The sequence below is a fragment of the Thunnus thynnus genome, chromosome 24, assembly GCF_963924715.1.
Source record: "Thunnus thynnus chromosome 24, fThuThy2.1, whole genome shotgun sequence".
In the NCBI taxonomy this organism is placed as follows: domain Eukaryota; kingdom Metazoa; phylum Chordata; class Actinopteri; order Scombriformes; family Scombridae; genus Thunnus; species Thunnus thynnus.
Genome location: NC_089540.1, coordinates 8,841,922 through 8,865,481, shown reverse-complemented (window position 1 = coordinate 8,865,481; position 23,560 = coordinate 8,841,922). Strand labels below are relative to the sequence as shown.

At 40.9% G+C, this 23,560-nt stretch overlaps 4 protein-coding genes across 12 annotated transcripts; 1 reads left to right on the top strand and 3 right to left on the bottom strand.

The window, feature by feature from the left end:
• Positions 1 to 579: 579 nt before the first annotated feature.
• On the bottom strand, positions 580 to 6,517 carry fastkd2 (FAST kinase domains 2). The gene is made up of 11 exons (XM_067583044.1): positions 5,494 to 6,517; positions 5,308 to 5,411; positions 5,113 to 5,221; positions 4,775 to 4,898; positions 4,388 to 4,527; positions 4,042 to 4,214; positions 3,626 to 3,789; positions 3,266 to 3,502; positions 2,819 to 2,912; positions 1,310 to 1,424; positions 580 to 865 (listed from the first exon to the last, which is right to left on the bottom strand). The coding sequence occupies exons 1-11, from the start codon at positions 6,136 to 6,138 to the stop codon at positions 743 to 745; spliced, it is 2,028 nt and encodes a 675-aa protein (XP_067439145.1). The 5' UTR covers positions 6,139 to 6,517; the 3' UTR covers positions 580 to 742.
• Positions 6,518 to 6,703: 186 nt separating this feature from the next.
• mdh1b (malate dehydrogenase 1B, NAD (soluble)) lies at positions 6,704 to 10,370 on the top strand. Of its 2 annotated transcripts, none has more exons than XM_067582714.1 (10): positions 6,704 to 6,797; positions 6,896 to 7,008; positions 7,083 to 7,217; positions 8,018 to 8,160; positions 8,285 to 8,453; positions 8,536 to 8,881; positions 9,001 to 9,142; positions 9,514 to 9,689; positions 9,867 to 9,970; positions 10,066 to 10,370. In XM_067582714.1, the coding sequence occupies exons 1-10, from the start codon at positions 6,776 to 6,778 to the stop codon at positions 10,120 to 10,122; spliced, it is 1,407 nt and encodes a 468-aa protein (XP_067438815.1). In that variant the 5' UTR covers positions 6,704 to 6,775; the 3' UTR covers positions 10,123 to 10,370. The 2 variants fall into 2 exon arrangements, with proteins under 2 accessions (XP_067438815.1, XP_067438814.1); XM_067582713.1 differs by having other exon boundaries at positions 9,831 to 9,970.
• On the bottom strand, positions 10,265 to 18,172 carry retreg2 (reticulophagy regulator family member 2). The gene is made up of 9 exons (XM_067582712.1): positions 17,855 to 18,172; positions 17,327 to 17,430; positions 17,052 to 17,082; positions 16,549 to 16,678; positions 15,329 to 15,413; positions 14,771 to 14,908; positions 14,359 to 14,447; positions 13,627 to 13,762; positions 10,265 to 13,255 (listed from the first exon to the last, which is right to left on the bottom strand). Exons 1-9 carry the CDS (start codon positions 18,106 to 18,108, stop codon positions 12,447 to 12,449), a joined length of 1,776 nt encoding a protein of 591 aa, XP_067438813.1. The 5' UTR covers positions 18,109 to 18,172; the 3' UTR covers positions 10,265 to 12,446.
• A 1,767-nt stretch (positions 18,173 to 19,939) lies between these two features.
• On the bottom strand, positions 19,940 to 23,063 carry prkag3a (protein kinase, AMP-activated, gamma 3a non-catalytic subunit). 8 transcript variants are annotated; one of them, XM_067583455.1, is made up of 13 exons: positions 22,909 to 23,063; positions 22,723 to 22,762; positions 22,448 to 22,548; positions 22,268 to 22,349; positions 22,118 to 22,176; positions 21,833 to 21,893; positions 21,696 to 21,750; positions 21,485 to 21,611; positions 21,227 to 21,392; positions 21,079 to 21,116; positions 20,807 to 20,953; positions 20,490 to 20,682; positions 19,940 to 20,205 (listed from the first exon to the last, which is right to left on the bottom strand). In XM_067583455.1, exons 1-12 carry the CDS (start codon positions 22,924 to 22,926, stop codon positions 20,566 to 20,568), a joined length of 1,011 nt encoding a protein of 336 aa, XP_067439556.1. In that variant the 5' UTR covers positions 22,927 to 23,063; the 3' UTR covers positions 19,940 to 20,205; positions 20,490 to 20,565. The 8 variants fall into 8 exon arrangements, with proteins under 8 accessions (XP_067439556.1, XP_067439558.1, XP_067439559.1 ...); XM_067583457.1 differs by having other exon boundaries at positions 20,494 to 20,682; XM_067583458.1 differs by having other exon boundaries at positions 20,589 to 20,682.
• Positions 23,064 to 23,560: the final 497 nt, after the last annotated feature.

The following is a 23,560-nucleotide window of genomic DNA, read 5'->3' as shown; positions in this document are numbered from 1 at the left end:
AATGTGTTGTCGGATAGTTTAACGTTGCGGAGGTTGATTACAACCAGATATACAACAAGGAGACGCAAACACTTCAAACAATAACAATCTGCACCATTTCCTGCCTTCCTCCCTCTACATTTCTTTCTCTTTCCTCGTGCTTTCTGCAAATGTGGCAGCTTCAAAGAGACTCCAAATTTACCTTGCTCACCTTGCAGTTTCTGTGCACTTACTGCAAACGCACATACTGGTTTTATTGGTTTCATTCAGCAGTATGGTCTTACTCATCAAATGCCACAGGTATCAGGATTAACTAATTTCTGTTAGGTTTGTAAGTCATTTTAGGACTTTGACAGAAAAAGCTATTCAAAGATTCTCATACAAGTTTTGATGGACTCAAGGATAACCTAAATATTTCAGCTTTTGCCTTCATCAGAGTGTGGCTTTTTACTGTAAATCCTCCGGAAACATATGATTCAACTGTTATTCAAGCCGTTATTCCCACGCTCAAACCATGACCTTTTGTACTTTCTTACTTAATGTGGAGATAAAATAAATCTACCGCTGGAAGTAAAAAAAAAAAAAAAAGACTTTTTAAAATGATTTGCAGAACATCACTGTAATCTCACAAAAAAAACATTTATTTAAACACTTGAATATATTTATGTCTTTTTAATCGTTTACAGAGCTTTAAACAGCTTTAAACTAAAGCTGCGTTGTCATCATGATTTTTACAGGTTGAGACTACTCAAGCCACCTGTCCTCAAGATCCCAGTTGCTCCACTTTCGGTCGTGCGTCTGATGTGAGGTGTTCTGGAAAGATCCGTCCCCTGAGGAAATCCGCTCTCTTTTCCTCAGGCTCCGACTTCAGCTGCTGCTCGCTTAACTGGACAATGGAGAGAACAGGATTAGGATAGAGTAAACTTTGATGTTGTTGAGATGCACTAAACACTGATGCTGCTTCCACTAGCAGCAGTACACTTTTTTTTTTTTGTTTGAAGAAACATTTTAATATATGTCAGCCTCAAATATTTGTTTTTTGGGTGTTTTCTTTTGGAGAAAATGAGCAATGGGCCCTCCCATATAACATATATGTAAGTCATTAGAACAAATATGGTACTGCAATACTTTCTTCCCTTCTAAATATATAGATTAATAATCCGTAAGTATGTGAGTTTTACAGATTATGACATTTAAGTGCATGAGTCCAATTGTAATAAAAGTTTTAACAGCAAACAAAGTGAGCAAAAAGCTTCTTAAATATGGAAATATTAACATCAGAACGCCTGATAAAAGAAGAAGAGCCAAAATTTCATCATATGACTCTCACCAGGACGGGATTATATCCCAGGATCTTCAGATGGCGAATCTTGATAGCCAGGGGACCACGGGGATTGGACGTTCCGTAGCAAAAACCAGAGTATGGAGCGCAAATTACTGCAATTCTAGGATATCAAGACAAGGGTTTAAAGACAAGCATTTAAAAGGTCAAAATTTGAATTTAGGTAAAAGGCATGACAGAGTGAATGTAGAAATTTGGCTAGAAGAACATCACTGGGAGGAAAAAACATAAAAGTTGAAAAACAGACTGAGCAGATTGTGGCTTCATTTTCACTGAGACAACACCATGTTCGGAACACTTCGTACTTCTGGCTTCCTTTGACACGTGCATAACTGCAGATTTCTAATCAGTAGGGGTACTATAGGATTTTTCATTTGTTTTTTGTCAGTAACTGTCTTCTATCTTCTTCTAATTAATCTTTAAAAATGTGTTTCAATTCTATTTTTAAAGTATAAAGATAGAGGTTCAGAGCAAGAACTGTGCGGTATAAACAACGAATCACGCATTTATTTCTATTAATGTTTCAGCACGTCGTACATCATCCGGACCATTTGGTTGAATATGAGTAAAATGCAGCGACAGGCTCAGCAGAAATCTATTTTGTTAAAGCTCTGAATGACTGAACGAAAAACAGACAGAATCAAAACAAGGACTACGTGAGGAGAAATGAGAAAAATGATTACGTATATATGAAAATGAATAATTGAAGTGAGACTCCCTGTGTAGAGTCGAAGGAAAAAACGCATACAAAATGACACAAAAGACTTTTGTGCAGAAAAATGAAAACAGTGAAAAGAGTCAACGCAAGGTGATATCCAAACTATTTCAAAGATCGTTAATAAACTAGATGAACAATACACAACTGCACATACACAATTTTATGAACTTTAAAAATTTTATGAACTTTAAAAACAAGTTTCTTGTTTAGAGCGATAAAAGTGGACAAATGTTTTCTCAAAATTTGTTGAGTTTCTGTTCAAGACAAAGAGTTTTTTCCTTAATAACCATGTGTTGATATGGCAATAAGTATAGAACCTTAATCTTAAAGATGAATCTGAATCTTAATTTTCTATCTCAAACCTTTATATGTTTTTAAAATGGGATTTTAACTCCATAGCAGCTGTAATCACTGTGGTGTTTAATACAAGTAACAAGCAGACCTGCTTTTAGATCACTATGTTATACCCTAGAAAGCACTTTCTTTATTCTTAGTTCAAAGTGTGGACATGTTGTTATATGTTGCATGCGAAGTTGTGGAATCAGATGTTTGATGTTCGCCATCACAGCATGTTTCAACACCCAACTTTATCAGAACAAAAAGCCTGAACATCTTCTGCACCTGTTTTCACAGCATCATACTAAAACCTCACGCAACATGACATAAGCACATTAGATTCATCTCAGTCTCAGAAAACATGTCAGTAAAACACCACAGTAGACTTGTTCTAGATTGTGTCTGGTGATGTTATCGACTGCAAACTAATGCTGATATCTTACCTTTGACTGCTCTCTGCTGGAGAACATTCCTCTCCTGCAAAGCTGCTCTCTTCAGTCTCGGTTTGGTTCGGCAGAAGTTTGGTGATCACGGCGTCTGAGAGTCAACACACACACACACATACGCAGTTTCTTACTAGCATCACACTTTCGAGACTGGATGAAATTGCATTTTAAAGCCATTTTCTACAGCGTATAGATGCTTAGTTTAAGTTAGAGAGCTAAATGCAGACACAATGGACTGATTTAAGTGTAACTGTTAATTCTATGATAGGAACTGAAAATAAACGTGTCTATCTTCACTCGTTGCTTTTCATATGATGAATCGACAAGTTTTTAAAGCATTCCTGCAGAGGGACAGGCCCAAACAGATAAAGGTGAAACTTATGAAAGCTGAAACTTTCACAATTCACCCCGAAACTCTTCTTTACTCTATAATTCTCTCTTTACCTACGAAGTAGGAGTTCTCCACCACCACCATTTCCTGTAGCACTGTGTCTGCCAGGTCCTCCAGTATACTCTGCAGGGCCTGCGAGAGATGCGGGTTGACCGACGGGATTCTGGAAACGGGGTCTCCAAGGACAGATGGGGGGACAGTCAGCGGCAGAGGGAGGACAGGACGGTCAAGACTGAGGCACAAGTGCACAGTCTGAAACATTCTTTCCTGGCTCTGGAGAAATTTGGGTGCTGGAGAGAAATAGGGGAAGTTCAGATGGATGAAATTCAAAGTGCAAGAGAAATAAAAAAAAAATAAAGACAAGTGGCAGACACAAAATGATAATGCATGTGTGAGTAGATTCAGTGTCTGACCTGTAGAGCTGAACAGCTCAAGTGTGCTACTCTGCAGGAGTTTCTCCAGTGGTGCAGAGGGGAAGTGGCCCAGAAGGCACAGATAATAAACAGCCTTTAACAACTCATAACTAGACATCTTGGGCAGATAGGAGTCCAGAGCCCGGCTGAGACTGTCCAGGAATCTGGAGCAGCAAGAAGAAACACAACAACAAGATGAGGTCTTGCAGCCAACAGTCATGTAAGTTACACAGCCTCTGCTGTTCGAAGATAATGACACAAAACCATAGTGACACAACCATTGTTCAACCCAGACCAGGAAATGCATCCAAGATGGAATATTTTATTTTCTTAGCCCTTTAAAGAAGTACACAGTACAATATCAATGGCCTGTGTATGCTTAATATTTAAAAGATGGAGACAAATGAGTGACCTACTGTTGTCTGTGGTGCTGCAGATCATAGTTAAGATAGGAGTACACCTTGAGGAGACAGAGGAGGTCTTTAAGCGTCAGAGCTTCTGGGTTGTCGATCACCTTCTCAGCAAAAGCCTCCATTAAGGCTGCGGGACAGAACACGAGGTTCTCGAACAGAGACAGGAAGAGGATCACCTGAACAGAAAGAAAGGAAGCATTAGAGGTCAGGAAAATGTCACATGCGATATCTCGGAAAAGCAATTCCTACTCTTATCATGTGATTGCAGGTAAGAAAGAACACTAAATTGTCATATATGACTAATGAGATATTGAGACTTTTGTTAGAATACAGTTGTGTGTTGCAGCACCTGTTTGTTGCTCCATATGTCTATCATGGAGGTGACGTAGTCTGAAATGCCAGTGAGAAGATCCACGTCTCTGTAGTGCAATTCCCTACAGGACTGCAGCACTGTATACAATCTGTTGAAGGGGATTCCATTGATGTTTTCTAGCAGGAAGGACAGATGTGAAAACAGAACATGAGAGGTGATGGAGGGTTGGCAAAACTTTAAAATAGAAGCCTAACTCAATTTTTAATCTTAATTTTAGGCTCCTTAAAATATATCTGCACTGACAAATTTGCAAAATACACCAGGATGTTTTCCGACTTTGTGACCATGTCATTACTCCTTATGAAGTTAAGTTAGACCATAATTCAAAATCAATTACTATTAAACACGAAGAAAAGGTTTTACCTATAATCTTCTTGCTGCAGATGTCCAGCAATGGTTTGGAGTAGAATCCCATCGTGGTCATAGTGGTGATCATATACTGGGTGTTGGGAAGGCTGAACTGGTCTGCCATTGATAAAGCCTTTCCCTGCAGGAAGTAGTGTACATAACGAGTGTTAACAAAATACAGGTAACTTTTGTTCATGCTTAGTGATACAAACATACTAAGATGTTACTATGAGTTAGCCTATATCAAGCAAAATAATGACCATTATAAACTCCGATTAAGTTAGCATAACAACACATTTCACTAGCCTAAGTGACTAAATGCTCTGTGTCAATCAAGCTAAAGCGACACCAACCTCTAGTTTCCGTTTAAGGTCCAGCGGTGCATCTTTCCCCAACAGACGCATCATGATCTGGAGAGTCATTACATTCTTAATCCTAGGAAGACGGGCCTCAACCACCAACCTAGGATACAGCAGTACACATCGCTGTAAAAGACCTGAAAAAGTAGTGCTAAAAAAGTATATTTTTGGCTTAGCCACAAGTCTGACCTCATGCCGTCTTTAAGTGCACCAACATTGGGGCTGCCCTTCATATGTTCAAGGCAGGAGGCCACAACAGACAGACTTTTCTCATCAAAGTCATTCAGTTTCTCCTGTTAATGAAAAATATCAGATGTATATGGAGAAACAACAAACAACAACAAACAAAACTTTGCTTGCCGGACTACAATCTACCTGGCAGTTTCGGAGGAAAGTCTGGACCACACGGCTACTTTGGGGCACACCCAATTTCACCATACCCAGGAGAGAGTATGCGATATCCTCACTTCGCATTTGCCCCACACTCTTCATGGCCTTTTGCAGTAGCTTTTCGAATGCAGGATGCTCAAACATCAGCTGCAGCTCATAGCGCCGCTGCTCGTCTGACATCTTCTTGGTGGTGGCCCACATCTGGGACAGGCAGTTGCTGACTTGTCGGACTGTGGGTGAGGTTTGGCAGGTGAGGTCTAGCACGTCACATGGGGATCTACAGCGCTGCAGGTGGTCCAAGAAAGGGGATCTCCTCTGTCTCGGCTCTGAGGGGGTCTCTGCAGTCAGTGAGGACTCCGCCACTGCAGAAGAGAGACGCTCCTTTTCTTCCAGCTCCTCATTGTGAATCGTCCCCTGTGAGTAGAACCTAACTGAACTTACTAAACTACTAGACAGCCTTGTATAGCTCTGCTTTGTGCCCCAACTGTGTGCTAATTGCTGACTGGGCAGAGATGTGTCTTTAATTGAAGATGTCACTAGGAAACTGCGCTGTTTCCATGGATACCGGCGGCTGCAGAAGCGCAGGGACCACCTTATGACCTCCTCTGTCACCCAGACTGACTGAAACATTATTCTCTAATAATGTAGGGGACGGAAATTATAGAGATGCAGTCAAAGTAATGGCATAGACTGTTAAATTATGAAAATAGTTGGCACAGATAATGTACTATAATGTACACTGCCCACAAGGTCAAGAGACCCCTTCAAGTTATTAAAAAACTGGCTAGCTAACATTAGCTAATGATAGCTAAGTGATATCCCTACCTTAATACTCTAACCGCAGAGACATACACTGTCCCAGAGTAACACATGGCACTTGCTGGACCATATAACATTTGACAGAAAATGGGGTTTTTTTTAGCGGAAAAGACACATTAAAAAGTTAAATCCATGTCAGCTTGTACCCCTCTCACACGCTGCTTTTTGCTGTGTGCGCTGGCATATTTGGTCCCCTTGTAAACGTAGTAAGTACACAACGCACCGTCAAACTTAAAATATAAAAAAAACAGCATGTATCTTAAATACAAATGACGTGAAATATAATGTTTGAATTTACTATTGATAATACCAAACTGTGACATTTTTCTTTAAACAACAGCTCTCGCAGTCAAAGCACCTCTTGACATTTTTTGTTTGCAGTGTTTCCTTCGGACACAAATAAGCGCAAAAGCCCTGGTGTCCTAGCAACCAACGCCATCCGAATAGAATGGCAAAATTTGTGCTTGCTGGTAACGTTTGGTTTTACATTTAATTGTATAGTATATATATATATATAAACATCACATTATTATTTTATATTAATTTTTACTATTTCCACCCTCTGCAGGTAAAACAGACTGCCCTCATTATGCCAAAGCGGAACTTTTAGCAGACAGCTTACAACGATCTCTGCCAAACTTCACGGTCCATAAGATCTCCATCCTCCCAGATGACTGGAAGGTAATCTTTCTTATTTTCTCTTGTCACAAATCATTCATATATTCTTCTCGTAACTTATTATGTTCTTTAATAAGGAATGGCTAGAGGCAACTTGCAAAAGAAATGGCTGGAAACACGAGCAGTCCCCTCTGATTTGGAGGGAACTCGTAGATCAAGGGGGCAAAGGGATGCTCTTAGGAGGCTTCAGTGACTTCTTGGAGCATTGCCAGGTAGGCATAAATTACACTTTTTACTTTATTAACAGCACAGTAATATTGTAATACAAACAATAGTACAGGGAGTAATATAAACTAATCACAAAATTGCACAATGTAAAAGATACATGATACAGAAGTTAAGAGAGAAAAATAAGTGAATATAACTTTAAAAAGTGAATACGCAATATAGCAAACTGACTTTAATCATCTGGCAATGTTGTCCACAATGTTTCTCAAGAGATGAGATGTCTTTAAAGCTTTTTTGTTTTTAGATACTCTGCAGACAGAATCAGAGAATGTCTAGTTCAACATAATGCAAGTTTTTGTCAGGAAGAAACTAAAGACGTTGTGAATATGTTTGTTGACTCTACATTCAAAAATAATGACAGGAGTTGGGGTACTACAAGAGTGTTCCTTGAGAACCTTTCTGGCTGCTGCTGTTTGTGCCGCTGTTCTGACAGATGCCAGACAGACACTATTGTAAAATACTGACTTGAGTATTTGTGACTTGTTGCCTATTTTTGGCACTTCTGGTGGCATCAGCAGCTTCCAGAGACATGCTAACACAGCAGACTGCTGTTTTTACATTACAGCATTAGGTTTCCTTAATTCAAATCATCCCTAAACTCGCACTCTCTGCTCCTGGACCTCTATTTTTAGTGATGTTATATATTTAGCCTCAGCATCATGCCATGGGAATGCTGCAGAGGGTAATTTTAAATAACTGCAGTCAACTCTGAATTCAACATGAGGGAGACAGACATGGAATCCACCTTCCAAACTTGCCTTTCTTTATATCAATGGTTCTGTAGGACTACTACAGCATCACATCAGACATGCCCACAGATATAATGCTGAGTGTTGCAGCAGAGAATCTGGAGACCAAGATGAACCTCATTATGGAGGAGCAGCATCGACTCAGTCTTATCCAACCCCTACAGATATGGATCAGCAGGTGGGTTAGTCTGAAAAACTCAAACCAAAGAAAAACATTTTTTCCTTTTAAGACTTTGTGGAAATGTTTCAAGTCTTAAATGTGTCAGCTACTACAATAGATTGGTTGTTTTGTACCTGCTTAGTGCTCTCAGCCCAGCCTGCCATTTCCTGATCCCAAATCTGCTCTCCACTGAGGTGTTCCCCCAAGTTTCAGCAATCTGCCTCCATCTTCTGGATCCGGAGGGGAATGAGGAGGCATTAGAGTGGCTGAGGTTGGAGACGGAGGACCTGGCTCTCCCTCTGCTCCATCAGGTATGGTATTGTTTTAACAAAATGTTAATTAATTAATCATCTCAGAAAGAAATTAAAGCTATCTGACTATATTTATGAACAGGTAGCCATTCACACAGATCTGGAACAAGCCTTCCAGAAAGCGGATGTCATCCTTCTGCTGGACGAGTGGTGGTCTGATGATACAGAGAATGAGGATGAGGAGGAAAAGAAGAGGAAAGTAAAGGGAATCTCAGACCGCTACACAGAGTATGGACAACTGATTGATGCAAGGGCCAAGAAGGAGGTGAAGGTGATCGTGTCCGGCGGCTCATTCGTCAACCTCAGGTGCTCGCTTCTCGTAAACAACGCACGCTCCATCGACAGCCGCCGCTTTGTCACCATGGCAACTCAGCTGGAGAATGAAGCCAGGGCCATCATTGCCAAGAAGTTGAAAGTGAGGCCTTCAGGTAGTTACTGTAAATTCTGTCACTGTCTGGTGATTCATATTCACCTTTATACCAGTTGAATTTTTGCAGCATGTCTGTTCATGCAAGATGAGTAATCTCTCCCTCTTCCTCTGCTCCAGATATTACAGATGTCATCGTGTGGGGAAACATCAGTGGTAGTTTCTACATTGACCTGCAGAGGGCAAAAGTTTTCAACTATGATGGAGCAATCAAAGGACCACCTTTTTTTTCCCAACCAGTCCTACAGGTTTTCCATGACAGGTTTGTAACAACAAAAACCATGATTTCAGTAGATAACAAGTCAAAGTACAAGTTTTCATTCCATAGTGTGCTTCAAACTCTAGATTAATGGAGTTATCTAGCTTTATATGCTTTACTCTTACATTTCATTGGTTAACTCCACCTACCTGGCACTTAAGCAAGCTAAAACAAACATAATATGATAAGGTCTGGCACTCGTTTACCATCAAATTATGTAACTGCCTTCCAAACCATACCCTGCTGTGACTTCAGTCTGTGCCAGTGTTGATTGCACAATAGCCTGCATCTGACCCAGAAATCTAACCCCTCTGATCAAAAACATCTTACACTGGTATTTGCCAAAAAGCCAATGATCTTCTTTTCCCTTCCAGGAAATGGCTGGAGACAGAGTTTCAGGACTTTGTACGTCGTCAGCGTGCAGCTGTGGTTTCCAAGACCTGCCAAGGAGCTGCCATGTCAGCCGCCAACGGGATTCTCACTGTGCTAAAAGCTTGGAATGGCACCTCTACTCCAGATGAGGTGCTCTCTGTGGGTGTGCTATGCTCAGGTTAAGACACAGAAAACACAGTGGGGAGCGGGTAGTATGTACAGGGATGAAGTTTAAGAAAAGAGACTGAACTCATATCTCTATATCTCCTGCTTTTGACTGTTTAAACAGTGAAATGTGATTGCGCTTGGCTACTTATAGGTCACTACAATCTCCCAGATGGCATTGTTCTTTCAGTTCCAGTAACCTTCACAGACGGTAAGTGGTCCACGCTATTTGAAGTGACAGTTGGAGATGAGCTGAAGGAGAAACTCCAGCTTTCTGCAAGTGAGCTCAGACAGGTATGTGTGTCTAGTTGCAAAAATGTTGCGCTCAACACATATTTTCATACCTCCTCGTTAACACTTGAACATGTGGTGTTTTTATTCTTTCCCAGGAAAAAGAACTTGGATCAGAAAACCGCATGATTGTTATGAATCAAGAGGAAGCTTAACAGACATAAAAAACTGTTTTATGTTAAGATTTTCCTGTAAAAAAACAAAAAAATCACTTGCATATTGACAACACTAACTAAAAACATAGAAGTTGCTTAAAGTAATCAAAAGAAATAATGAGATAAATTTCAGTGCCACATCTTGTTTGTTTCAGTTTGTTCTTTTATTCTCTTTCACATGTGGAGTTGCAGTTTTATTTTATTATTTTTTTTTACCAGTTTAACGACATTAAATCTTTTCCGCTTTTGTGAAACTCTTCCATAGCTGTTATATTTTCAGATGTAAAAGATCAAACTGAGTACTTTATGGAAAAAGGAGAAATTAGAAAATATATTCCTTTTTTAAAATTGTACAGTTCAGTAAGTGCTTTTTTTATAGATCAAGAAGCAATATTTTAAGCATAAAACACACTACTACCATACACAAACTAGTCTGTTAATATCCTTCTCTAAATCTGATGTTATCACCTGCTACCCGTTTCCATTTACAGTTGGGCAGTCTTAAAAATGAGGACACATCAAAACTTTTATTCCCCTTGTTGGAAAATAAATAAACCAACTGAATTTAATGGGCTCTTTTAAACGGAAACATTCAAATTGATTCTTTTTTTTTCTCACAATTTGTGCAGTACTTTGTCAGTCGACAAGGAGACCTTTAACAGAGTGCTGTTTTTACATGCAGAATATACACGTTCCTTTTTCAGCATTTCTACACTATACACAAGGAGGCATTGACTGAAAAAAAAAGGAAAGGTTAGTACAAATACAGTGCACTACGACAAGTCGGGAAATGGACACATATTCTGCGATGTTATATTCAATTTTGTACAACCCACCCCTGAGATTTGGATGCTGAGTGGTTTACAAAAGCAAAACCTGCCTCCTCATACAGTCGAGCATAGATTTCTTGTCAATTTTTGCCATGTCAAAAGTTTTCTATGAATCCTCAGCAGCGGCCAGATAGATATTGTGTGATTAAAGTATTATGTCCCTTGAAAAAACTGCAAAAAAAAACCCCAACTTCTCCAGTAAAATTAACCCTCTTTTGAGAAACGACCTCAAATATTGATCCTGGTAAATACATGCGTGATGTATGGCATGCATGGACTTGTCGTGGCACAAACGAGGTTATTTGGTAAATATACATATCCCAGTGATGACTATACATGTACAAATAGTTTGGGTATAGACGGGCCTTTCTAACAAGAAGCCTGTTGTAGATCAAGAATAAATTCAATTACATACTGATGTATGAAATCAAAACTCTACTCACAAATATGAACAAAAATGAGGCATCGATCACAGAGAGGGAAGTCGGGAACGTTTTATCTTGCCACACCAAAGTCACTTGTATGGGTAGAGATCTACTACTTGTCAACATCCAACAATGTCAAAGATTAAGTTTCAATTTCCAGGCAACAAGTGAAAGACCACTAATGTCAAATCTGTAACCTTGGATTTAAGGATAAAGTGATGGATAATACTATTGTTTTACTAAGTCTAACTCTGGGAATATGCAATTACATTTTAAACCTGGATGTCAATGCTTATCATACAATCATTAAGGGCAACTGAAGGGATAAAACTTACTTTTAAACTCCCTGTCAGCACAACAATTAAGTTTCATTGACTGACCGTTAAATTAAATAATTTATAGCATATATTAATAGTTATATAATCCAACATCTCAACTCTCCGCAACACCATCTGGATAAATATCTGGCGTCTGACAGAAAACAAGGTGGAAAGGTTTGAAAATAAAGCTATCATTATTGTGACATGAGGCTGAACCTGGGCAGGTGTTTCGCTACGCAGTGGGAAATTAGCTTGCTAAATTATCGAGCAAATTTCAGTGCTAGATGATCGAGCAAAACTCGGAGCCCAGACCCCCTGACAATAATGTCTCTATAACTGTTAACCCAACCTGACTCTGCCTTAAACCCGCTCTCATCAAACATGGTACTATCAGGCCAGCAGGCAGTTTAACACCACAAAAATTACTCTTCAGATCAATGCTGTGTCATTATGAATGCCACTTGATAATAACTGATGATCCCCATAATGTGATGGTCCTGAACTAGAAACAGCTCAGGTACCAAGGCAGAACAGACCCCTGTAAATTTGAGGCTATGAAAACAGAACGCACATAGTTATCTCAACCATCTGCCACACAATCACCAACCAACAGTATTAAACGCCAAACTCTTTGATAAATGTTTTGTATATAGCAGTATGTATGTATGCATGTATATGTCATTCTAACGTACAAATAAAAACAAAAACAGTTGAAGACGGGGGCGGGGGGCGGGGAGGTAACAGGGAAGCTATGACTGTGGTTGATGTTGAGGAGATGGAGGTGTGTCTGGAGCTCCTGAGGCTCCACCCACCACCTGTCTATCAGAGCTGAGGTCCAGCCCCTCATCCAACTGCTCCAGTTCACTTTGGTCCAGAAGCTCAAAGTCCTCTTCCTCGGTCGGAACTAGTGTGTCATCAGGCATCTCCTCGCCACCGCCGCTTTCTGTCGTTATCGCCTCATCCAGGTCCTCATCGGGCCCCAGCGCTCCTATTGTGGCAATTGTAGTGTGAGCAGTGGTGTCGGTTGGTTGGGTGGAGGTCTCCAGAGCGCCCGGTGGGGTTTCGGTGGGAAGGAACTCAGCCAGGGTGGGTTCCTCGCTAGCCTCGCTGGAGCGCAGCAGGGCTGACAGAGTGTTCTGCACCACAGTGGAGATAGCCGTGCTCACTATCTCCTCGCTCAAGGCCTCCAAAGAGCGCTGTGCGCCGTGGGTTACTTCGGCTTCCTTCCCGTCTCCCCCCTGTCTCCCCGCTTCCTCCCCTGCGCCTGGCACAGGCAACAAGCTCGCCTCACCCCCAGGTGGTCGTCCATGTCCATTGAAGTGTGTGTTCACAAAGTGGAGCGGGGACGCGAGGTGCTGGATGAGGAGGCTGGCGGGGCTCAACGGTTCCCCCTCTGAGGGAGCGCCAGCCTGGGCTCCGTCTCCCTGGCCGGGGCCTCGCAGAGGAAAGTGGAGCAGGCTATGCTCAATGGATGGGAATTCCTCAACTGAGGGGAACTCAGGGAGATCCCGCAGATAGGCCTCCTCTGGGTCGCTGTGTAAACTCTGCTGGTCCAGATCTGTAATGTAGGTGAGACAGCAAAAAAAACAAACTCTACTGACTTTTTGGTATTGAAAAACAGAACAAAAATATACAAATATACAGTAAAAGTTGCTCTTTCTACTTGACTGCAGACTTGAAGTGGAAATGCAGTAAAAACAAATTGATGCACAGAATCAGTCATGACAGTGGTCTGCACACACATATATAACTTTAGTACTTTAAAATAATGAGAGCTGAACACCAGTTTTCTGTTGGCACACTATGTTTTGTATCTCTACTGGCTCCAGAGCTCAAACTACCCCAACCTTTGACCACCCACCCAAGCAAAAAAGACTATTTCTACATTGGCAGAAATTCAAGTGTCTCATTGACCCGAGTGATATTTACCTTCAGAGACATCCGTGAGTTGAGGTGTGGTTGCTCTGGACACGGAGAACCCTCCACTCTCCAAGATGGACGCCTCCTCATCCGACAACTCGGAGTCCGTGATAGCCATCGCCAGGGCCGTGGTCTTCACATCCACCTGAGCGACAAAACCACGTCATTACAGTATCTTCACTGCACAATAGAGGAGTGGTAGTGAACACAGGAGCTACTTACAGGGGTCACAAGATGGGTTTTTAAATGACGACATTAAGTCTTTTGCAAATAAATCTTTCTCATACTCCTACTGAAGATAAAAGAAATTAGTGGTATGCTTTGAGTTAAATAAAGCCTTAAAAAAAGTGTGAATATAAAACAGACTTTGAGGTCAAAAGTCCATCATTCTGTGTATTTACACATGCACCAGTAAGCATGAACACAGCAGTAAACCATACAGATAGATTGCATAAGACAGTACAGTGACTGAATACCTGACATAACATCAACATCATCAATTACTGAATGGAACTACGTGCGTCTTATAGTTATGCCAGTGGAATGTGGTAATACTTGATTGATTGAAGATTTATCTTGAAGTCATTTACTACACCACGCTACATAGCTCCATTCCAGCTATACTCCATCCCTGCACTCATGAAGACCGAGGCTGACCTCTCCACACCACATACCCTGCTCAGAGACGTCTACTCTATGTGAAACTAATGCGGGTTGAGTTTTTCCCGTGTGAGTCCATACCGTCGGGGCAAAGCAGGACAGCTCCTCCTCACTCTCGCTCTCCGTTTCAGCTCTTGGCTCGTCCCCCTCTTCCAACTCCTTCTTCACCTCTGTTAAAAAACATAGAGGAACTTCTAATAACAATTCCTTGGTATTGAAACACTGTGTCATTTACACAATTGCATAACAGGTGGTGTTACAATGGCTGTTATTCTTTCGGTTTGCGGTGGCTTGTGCCTGAGGTTAGGTATCAGTAGGAGGGGAAAGAAAGGTGATCTCAAGCACCTTGTGTAACACTTCCTCCATACAAAAGTCCTGTATAAATGTTGTAAATACAATCATGTGTTAATGGCTGCAGCAGTTTCATTTAATGCAATGCATACATCACTTAGGCCTAAATCTATAAGCCTGACAGTGTCACAGTAGCACTCACTCCTCTTGTCATGCTTGCGGTGTTCGGTATCTCCCTTCATGCTGTAGTCCAGTTTCATCAGGATTGGCTCCAAGCCGGTGTACATCCGCTGGATCAGTTCGTGATACACCACCAGCGGCCACAACAGCACGCTCAGCACTGAACAGGTACACAGACAGAACATTGATTACTTGATAGGCTGCCTTTATTCTTCATGAGTACCAAAGTGAGATACAATTGGGCAAAAAAAAGCCGATTTTGTAATGAGGATCCAGTTATGTGATCTACGAACGAGGTGTGAAGAGATACATTTACAGCTGATGTAAAAATATCCATGCGCGACAAACTATTAAAATACGAGCATGACCTATTACGTAAACATGATCCTGCACCAAAAGCATTCCTGATATTTAGTAAATAGCAACGATGTATAACCACAATAAAATTATATGACTCTGTTAATTGCTAGTATTATCTATAATCACACACTCTCTGTTTGTCGTGAAAAGAATCCACTCCGGCGGAAAGTCAGGGCTTAACAAGAGTTCATTTATGTCAACGAGACAAAAGATGGCTCACCTATAATATAGGAGATCATGATTCCTGGAACATAATGTCCAACCACGGCAAGAACAAAACAGCCACTGCACATCATCACACAGAACTGGGAGACAAAACACACGAGAGAAATTAGGTTACTACACCTTCAAGCTGCAACGGGTACAAGAAGAGGAAGTAAAATAGTATCACTGCTGCAGGTGTGTGGTACAGTGTGTCTGTGTTCTAGCAACTGCAGCATCTGCAGAGATTAGACAGTATGCGTCGTGCCTTGAAGATTCCCAGACTTTACATGGTTTTTAGTCTCCCGGTAAACTAAACACAAGCATTTCGTTGTTTAGTCAGCCAAATTGTCCACTGTTGTGTTCGTAATCGATAAATAGCACAAGGCTGATTAAGAGTAATGGTAATGGTGATTAATCAAAAAGGGGGGATTGTTTTCCCCAGGTCATTCTCTATCCTGAGAGCAGTAGGTCATGACCTGTCTCTTTCAGGGCGGTTCATCTCTCTCGCAACTGAGGTTGGCTGAGATAAGCAGCTGTCTTGATAAGGCTGGCTATGTCCTATGGCAGCCAAGGTCGGGTGGAGATACGCTGTGCTTTGTGCAGACAGTCAGACGGGTCTCCTCTTAGAATGGACTGCATGTGACCTGTGTACAGGCTACGTGACTTCAGTTCACTTTAGTCAGCATAGTGTCTTGTTTATAGTTCCCAACAGAGGCATAGATGAGTAAAGAATAACCTTATTAGGGTGAGGTAAGGGTAAGGATTTGGTGAAGGGTTTAAATACTTGAGTGGTGTTTCAGTGTTTTCACTTGTACTCTACTCTGTTCTCCTCGATCGAGCTTCAATAAATGTTCCTGTGTAATACATCCTGGTCTCCTGACAATTTCTTCACTTTAGATTAACCAGCTCTCCATCATTTCCTTCACATTTATGTAGACAGATTTTTTCACTACCAGGCTTTTGGAATAAATCCACGTTGTATAGGATGAGATATCTGAGATTGGCAATTATTATACTTCTGCCTGGTCTGCTGATACTATTATAAAGCTCTTTCGACAGTGAAATCCACATTTCTTAATTCACTTTCACCAATTCTTTACTTTCTGTAGATGCATTTACAGTTGCACTGTTACAGATTTAACCAAAAACATTTAGGGTGTCTGAACCATCTAACACTGTTTTTATGTTCACAGTGTTCATGATTCCTATACATCATCCTGGGTCAAAGTGCCGTACCTTGCCATGGTTCTGCCGTTTGTACTGCAGCATCTCCTGCAGGTACAGACAACAGGTCAAGTAGCTCTCAGCCAGATGGTGGCTGAGCTCAGGAATACTGAGCAGTCGCTGCTCCGCGCTCATTGTTTCACTGTATGCGAACAAGAATACAAACACAGGAAGAAGATGACAAAATCAGCCCTCAGCAAAAAAGAAAAACACATTCTTAAGTACTTCACGCTGAAATGCTCTCTGAGAGGTAGCTTAGGATTGCGTGTTTATGTTATGACAATGAAGGGAGGGAGACACACACAAAACAGACTAAACTAGACCGGTAGCATACAATTAGCTATGATGAAATGGTGTGAAATATGAAGCAAACATCATAAACAAAGAGACAAACTCAAGTACTTTTCCATTCACGCAGTTGGAACTTTACAGATGCTCCTTGAATTACTTCAGGAAATGCCAATACAAGAGAACAATACAGTATGTAATCTGTTTATCATGTACACACTACACACCTTTGTACAGGGGCAGCCTCGGCATGTTGAACTGCAGAAGGGGAGACACACAATTAGCAGCAGATAATGAACAAATGTATTATATAAAAGACACATTCTTAATTTAAACATAATCATGGGCTTTTCTGGTGTCATGAGTGTGTCCAATTTAGTGTCTCCCCACTGGAAATCATAAATACACAGAGTGTAAACCCTGATATTGTCACACCAGGCATCTCCATCCAATGCTGACAAAGCCTAAGCAAAACTGAAATGACATAAAGGCCTGGGCTTACCAGTAATGATGGGCAACTTGGGCTTCCATCTCTCCAGTAGCATAAGTCCCAGCAGGGACACACTCAACAGGAACAGAGGCCGCAGGGAGGTGGAGGACAGGAGCCTGTGGGAGACACACACACACTGTTTAACACGTATACATTTAATAATCATACCTATAATCTCACTTCCACACCTGACTTTACAAATACATCTGCATAGCACTTCTGTTACATGGCCTCCTGTGCAGGAGAAAGTCACAATCTGTCACTGACAGCTGATAAACAAGGCCCGAGCCACTCAGCATGACATGAGTGTTTGCTAGGATTTTTAAAAAAAGCTTCGGCTGCCTGTTTTAACAGCGCCATAATGTATTTGTAGAAATGGTTTAATGGCGTGCAAGCAACGTTAGCATTAGCCTAGAGACGTGGGATTAGCTAACTTATCCTGACATTCACTCGTTAATATCCTAGGCTGCGAGCTAACGGTGCGCCTCACAACCTTATCTCGCTATCGGAGAGGTGATATAATGAAGAAAAAGTCGCTACCAGAATAATGTGTTGAGTGTCAAGGCGACAGAGATGCTGTACAACGGCCTCTCCCACACCAGCAGCCTCTGCATCCACAGCAGCGGGGACTCGTACTGCGATAGCCAGCCCTGTAGACGCTCTCGCAGGCGGACGAGCTCCGGGTTTCCGTCCCCGCAGGCCTGCTCCGAGGTCCCGGCGGGGAACAGAGCCTCCAGGCCGACCGAAGAGGAGGTAACCGAGGGGCGTCTTCTGGCCTCCTCTCCGCTCGCCATGTTGGTTTTTCCCCCACTTTGTTATGTTGTTTTGGAGATCACGGGGTGTGTAGAGAGATCAGTGTCAAGTTTGAAGGACTGTAAAAATTACAGCTTCCGGTTGTAACTTTCACGATAAAAGAGGGCGCTTCATTTATTTTGAAAGGGAAATAATGATGATAATAATAATAATAAAGTTTATTTATTTAGCGCTTATCAAAACAAGCAGTAACAAAGTGCTTTATGTTCAAATTCAGAAGAAAAGAAAGAAGAAGAAAAGAAGAAAGGTCCAAGGCACTCTTCTGGCAAAAAGTCTTTATAATAAAAAACCTTTTATTCAGATGGCTATTTTCGAGAACAGAGTATAATACTAACCCTAACCCTAACCTTAACTCCCAAACCCTAACCCTATGATGGCAAAGATAGATACGAGCAGGTCACAGACCCTAAGGGGTCAAACTAAGAAGAAAAAACAAAAAAGAAAACAGCATGGCTTGTAGACATACACATTAGATGGGAGGACATTATACAGATATCTCAGAGCTTGGATACATTACATGGATCAGGGAGTACACAATTAATGCAAAGCAGTAAACTACCCAGGAGAGAGTATTAGACATTCATGGGGGAACTGTAAGGATGACAGGCCACTGTGTAATGCCCCCTGTGTACTAGGTCTGACATGCAATTTGGGAGATAGAAAATGAATCTTTTGATAATGGATTTATCATTTGAGTCATTTTCTGGGAAAAAATGACTAAATTGGCTTGTTTCAGTATTTATATACTTTTATATATAAATATAAAATATTTTTTTTCTGAACGAGTAGTTGGATAAAATAAGACATTAGAATCACAAGCAGAAATAGGTTTAATGCCAAGTAGGTTTACACGTACAAGGACTTTGCTTTGGTGCTGTGGTGTATAATAGTCAGAAAAATAAAAAAAAATAAAAGGTAAAGAGAAAAATACCACTACCACAGATGATAGGTGATATAACTATACGAATAAAAGTTAAAGAATAAAGTGAGAAGAGCTATGAAACTGTACAAGAATCTAAAGACATCACCTTGGACTCTATTTTCTGATATTTTATAGACCAAATGATGAACTGAAAAAATATCAACAGATTAATCTATAACGAAAATAAGCATTGTTTACAGCCCTAGTTGTCATTTTGAGATAAAAACAATTGTATTTGCACATGGAGCAACGAGTTCAAGTACTGTGAAAATGAAAGACGTGGAATAAGATAACTTAGTATTTAGCATATATTCATGGTTAGTGCAGGTTACATGATGCAGTTCAAAGTTTTCTGTAATAAAAACTTATATATCAGTGATCACTTTAATTAAATATTAATTACACAAAGATTTTATGTCCTGTAAAATCATTTTACTGTGAATGTAATATTAATTTCCGGATTTATTCTTGATCATTTACGGCAGCTTGATGTACCAATGACACAGATGGGCGGACGGATCACAAGGCCTGTCACGGATGAAAAAAAAATAGTCACGTGTTTCCTTGTTTACTGTATGGAGAGGATGGAGTTAACGCCTCAAGAGCACCACCGTGCGGTCAAAGATACTGCTGCATGTACGTATGTTGCATAAAGATGAAACACTGAAGACTCTCCCCCACATGTGCAACCTCGCACTGTCAATGCCACTACTACTAATTCTTACAGTATTTATTTTTGCATAGGCTATTGCACGTTTAATCTCTATTCTTATATTTCATTTCTCATATAACTGAATGGCAGTCTGTTGTAAACTCTTCTGCACAGCTTCAGCCATAGACCACCTATTTCCCCATTAAATGTGAATTGAAAAGACCACTCAACAGCAAGCTTCATTACAAATGTTTAATACAGAAATATACAACACAGAGTAAACATGATGATCAATTTGATCAAACGCAGTCATGATGGACATTGTGCAAGAGACCTTAAAGATTCATGACAGTGTCGAGGAGACTGTAAGTTCAGCTCCCTGTGTCCATTATTGTTGCTTGAACGTAGCACATAGATCACAAAAGACATTTGAATGTAAACAACAGCACAACCAGGGAGTTTTTCTTCCTCTTGTGATCTCTCATTTCAGTCACATGGGGATTCCTGAAAAACATAAATGAAATCAGCCACTATTCTACTCAGCGTCAGCAACTATCCTCAAAAAATTCAGGCAATCCTTGCTTGCAAATGTCAGCCAAGCAGCTGGGATTGTGTGCGTTTGTGTGCCTGTGTTTCAGAAAGCATTAGTGGCACTAATTTAAAAGCGGCAGGTTTTCTATTGCACATACAACTAGATGACATGAGGGGTCAAAGCTTTTGGATGCTGGTAATAACACAGCAGGATGGGATGTGGGTTGTTGGGGAAGGGGAGAGGCTCCAGAGCCTACCTGCCTGGGTACACTGCCAGGACTGAAGTCTACACAGGGGATAAATGAAGGAAGGGGGACCCTCTGGTCCATGGTGCTAGGACAAAAGGGCATCAATACCTGCAGGGGATAATACCATGGCCTGCAGCAGGTCAGATAGAGAGATGATGCCCTTCACCACGTCAGCCCTGTCCACCAGGACCAGCCGATGGACCTGGGATAAGGAGGAAAATGACGAGGTAAGACAGAGAATACTCTCCTGTATTTCTCCGATCTTATGATACATGAAATCTTTGAACTCTTGAAGAGGCCAAAATCTTTTTAAGGGAAATATCTACCTCAGCTTTGACTATACGGTCTATGACAGTTTCCAAGGTTTCATCGGGATAGCACTTGATCACACCCTCAACAAAACACCAGCGCATGCGAACGGCCTCTTGCATAGTCATGTTCAGATTGTTGTAAGTCTTCTGGGCAGCTAGATTCTGCCACGGAACAAACACATATATCCCAGTTTGTGAACAATTGTCAGCCAACTTTTTAGTTCAACAAAAAATAGTATAGGATATTATATATCTTGAATAAAACCATGTTTCTCTGTAGTACTTACAATCACATCAAATCTGGAGTAGAGTGCCACCACTTTGCCTGAGAAAACAAATTGTTGGATGCTGTAACATCAGTGCTAGTCTACCCATCAATACTAAAAAAACACAGCTCTATGACCTACGATTTGTAAAAGTGCTTTAAGAGCATACCTTGTTCGTTCACCACTGGCAGTGCAGACACCCTCCGTTCTACAAAAATGGAGAGCGCATCATGAAGTGTTGCTGTTTGCTGAACTGTGGCGATGTTCCTGAAAGTTCCAATTCCAAGTTCCTGGATCTGCCTCCGAATGAACGCCGGCTTAGGAACTGTTTTCCCCTGAAAACATGCAAACACCATGGCAGAAGAAGACATTCAAGTTTTGTCTTTTCTTATGGAAACATCAGTTTAAAGAGTTAAAGCTTGCTCACAAATATATGGAGGAATTTGAGGATCCTTTTGTGGGTCAGAATGTGCAAAACATTTCCAGACTCTGGATCGATGACGGGCAGCCTGTGGATCTTATGTTTGAGTAAGAAATAGATGGCTTCAAAGAGGCTAGGAGGAGAGGAGAGAGAGCTCAATGTAAACAGAGTTCAAACAGTATCCAAGATTACATCTGAGAGTGTTGCGTGCACTCACCTGGCCTCTGGAGAAATACTGATGAGGAAGTGATTGGAATACTGTAAATAGACATCTAGACAGAGGAAGAGAGAGCTCTAATGCAAATTCACAGAGATGTACAGAGGTAAAATCATTGATCCGTGCTGGTTATTTACTTTGAAATGAATCACCTCTCCATGTCTCAATCTTGTGGCTCTCCAGCTCATACATTTGAACCTTTAGAGAGAAACCAAAGGTTACGAGTCAATAACTAGATTAAGGTCAAATCAAATATTGCATCCCTGCAAAATCTGCTGTCTTTTTTGTGCTGCGGACTGTGTTCTTTGTTTTATGACTGTCTGTGGTTTATAATAAGATGTGGCGTCAACTAATCTGTGTGATCAGTCGTGAGAAAACTATCTACAACAAAAAATTACATTAAAAAATGTATTCATTCTCACCATAGGGGACTTGTAATAGCAATGGAGGATGTTGATGAAATCTGTAATAGTCAGCATACCTGTGAGAGAAAGAGATTTATGCTCCCAATATTATAATTCACACAGTGACCAATATTTTACTATGTCTTTGCCATTAATCCTTTGTCTTACCCACAAATTTCTGTAACTTGCTGTCCCATAGAGGCGCTGCCCTCAAGCCATTTGCCACCAGTGCAAAAAAGGCCGTTTTCACCTTCAGAAGTAGATCAATTCCAACAGTCAGAGTGAGGATTTACAAGCATTTTCAGTATGAGATACTTGTATGTTTCCTTTCAACAGCTGCAGTCTTACTTGTAGCGTGGTATCAAATATGACCAGTTTACAGCTGGTTGGAATGGCATCATAGCAGCGGTGGCTTTTCATGAAATTCATGTAGATAGCGGCATCAGCCTCTAGGAGGAGATATTACATATTATAATAGCTGATCACTCCCATCTGAATCTGCACAAGAAAGAGACACGGACACAATCATGCATGTACACACATTACTTGCATGTGTACACAACCCAAAAGACAACCATGAAAACACACATGCATGCCAGTTATTGTAATACCTATTGTAATACCTTGTTTCTGTATTTCCTGCTTCTGTTTTTGGAGTGATACCTACAACACAAGTGCAACATTCCCCACATGACATTGCTAAAATAGTCTGAAATCCACAAGGCTACTCATTTCCTTGGTTCCAATAATAGCTTAAACTTCACAAACAGTATTCCCCTAATCATATTCATTTCAAAGTAAGATTTCACCTGTGAGGAAGGCTCCATATTTCTCTTGTGTGTCCATGAAAAAGTTGTTGTCAAAGCAGCAAACTCAAACTGCTAGTGACTCTGACTCCGTTCAGTTCGTTACGCTTTCCTACGAGGCAGTTGGGTCTATATTAGGAGCTCTCAAGTGGTATGTGTCAGGCCTGGGTTGCAGGGGAGGGGTAAAAAGAGGCTGGCACAGGCTCAAGGGGGAGGGACCCTCAGGATTGCTTCCTATCTCTGCCAAACATGCTCGTCATCACCTTGCCTTCATGGTTGTTTAATAGGAATGCATTTGCTTTCAAGACACACTCTCAATATGTGTTGTAATACTTACTGTCACTATTCACTGGCTGCACAGGGAAGTAGAGCACACAAGATGCAACATGACTACTGACATAGCATTAACCGCTAAAAATGTTTTATAAATACAGCTTTTATGATTTATCAAAGTACATTTGCACTTGCTATTTCAGAAATTAAATGGCATGAACTCTTGATCTATGTAGAGTAAATGTCAAGGTTACATACAGTAAAGGTCTCTCTGAGAGTTCAATCAAAGTGTATTGCTGGCTGTCAACTCATAACTAATGCGTTTCAAATAGAAAAACTGTCAAATGATGATTCTACTGGGCTTCATTTGATTGTTGACACA

Coding starts and splice junctions, on each gene's coding strand:
- fastkd2 (XM_067583044.1), bottom strand. CDS start 6,138: ATGTTTCAGTCAGTCTGGGTGACAGAGGAGGTCATAAGGTGGTCCCTG. Junction 5,222..5,307: donor GCACTTAAAGACGGCATGAG/GTCAGACTTGTG, acceptor GCTGTATCCTAG/GTTGGTGGTTGAGGCCCGTC. Junction 866..1,309: donor TGGGATATAATCCCGTCCTG/GTGAGAGTCATA, acceptor TCCATTGTCCAG/TTAAGCGAGCAGCAGCTGAA.
- mdh1b (XM_067582713.1), top strand. CDS start 6,776: ATGGCAAAATTTGTGCTTGCTG. Junction 7,218..8,017: donor ACTTCTTGGAGCATTGCCAG/GTAGGCATAAAT, acceptor ATGGTTCTGTAG/GACTACTACAGCATCACATC. Junction 9,143..9,513: donor CTACAGGTTTTCCATGACAG/GTTTGTAACAAC, acceptor TTTCCCTTCCAG/GAAATGGCTGGAGACAGAGT.
- retreg2 (XM_067582712.1), bottom strand. CDS start 18,108: ATGGCGAGCGGAGAGGAGGCCAGAAGACGCCCCTCGGTTACCTCCTCT. Junction 14,448..14,770: donor CCGCAAGCATGACAAGAGGA/GTGAGTGCTACT, acceptor GTTTTTTAACAG/AGGTGAAGAAGGAGTTGGAA. Junction 13,763..14,358: donor TGTCCTGCTTTGCCCCGACG/GTATGGACTCAC, acceptor TTTGTCGCTCAG/GTGGATGTGAAGACCACGGC.
- prkag3a (XM_067583456.1), bottom strand. Junction 22,177..22,267: donor CAAGTTACAGAAATTTGTGG/GTAAGACAAAGG, acceptor TTTCTCTCACAG/GTATGCTGACTATTACAGAT. Junction 20,954..21,078: donor ACTCCAGATTTGATGTGATT/GTAAGTACTACA, acceptor GTTCCGTGGCAG/AATCTAGCTGCCCAGAAGAC.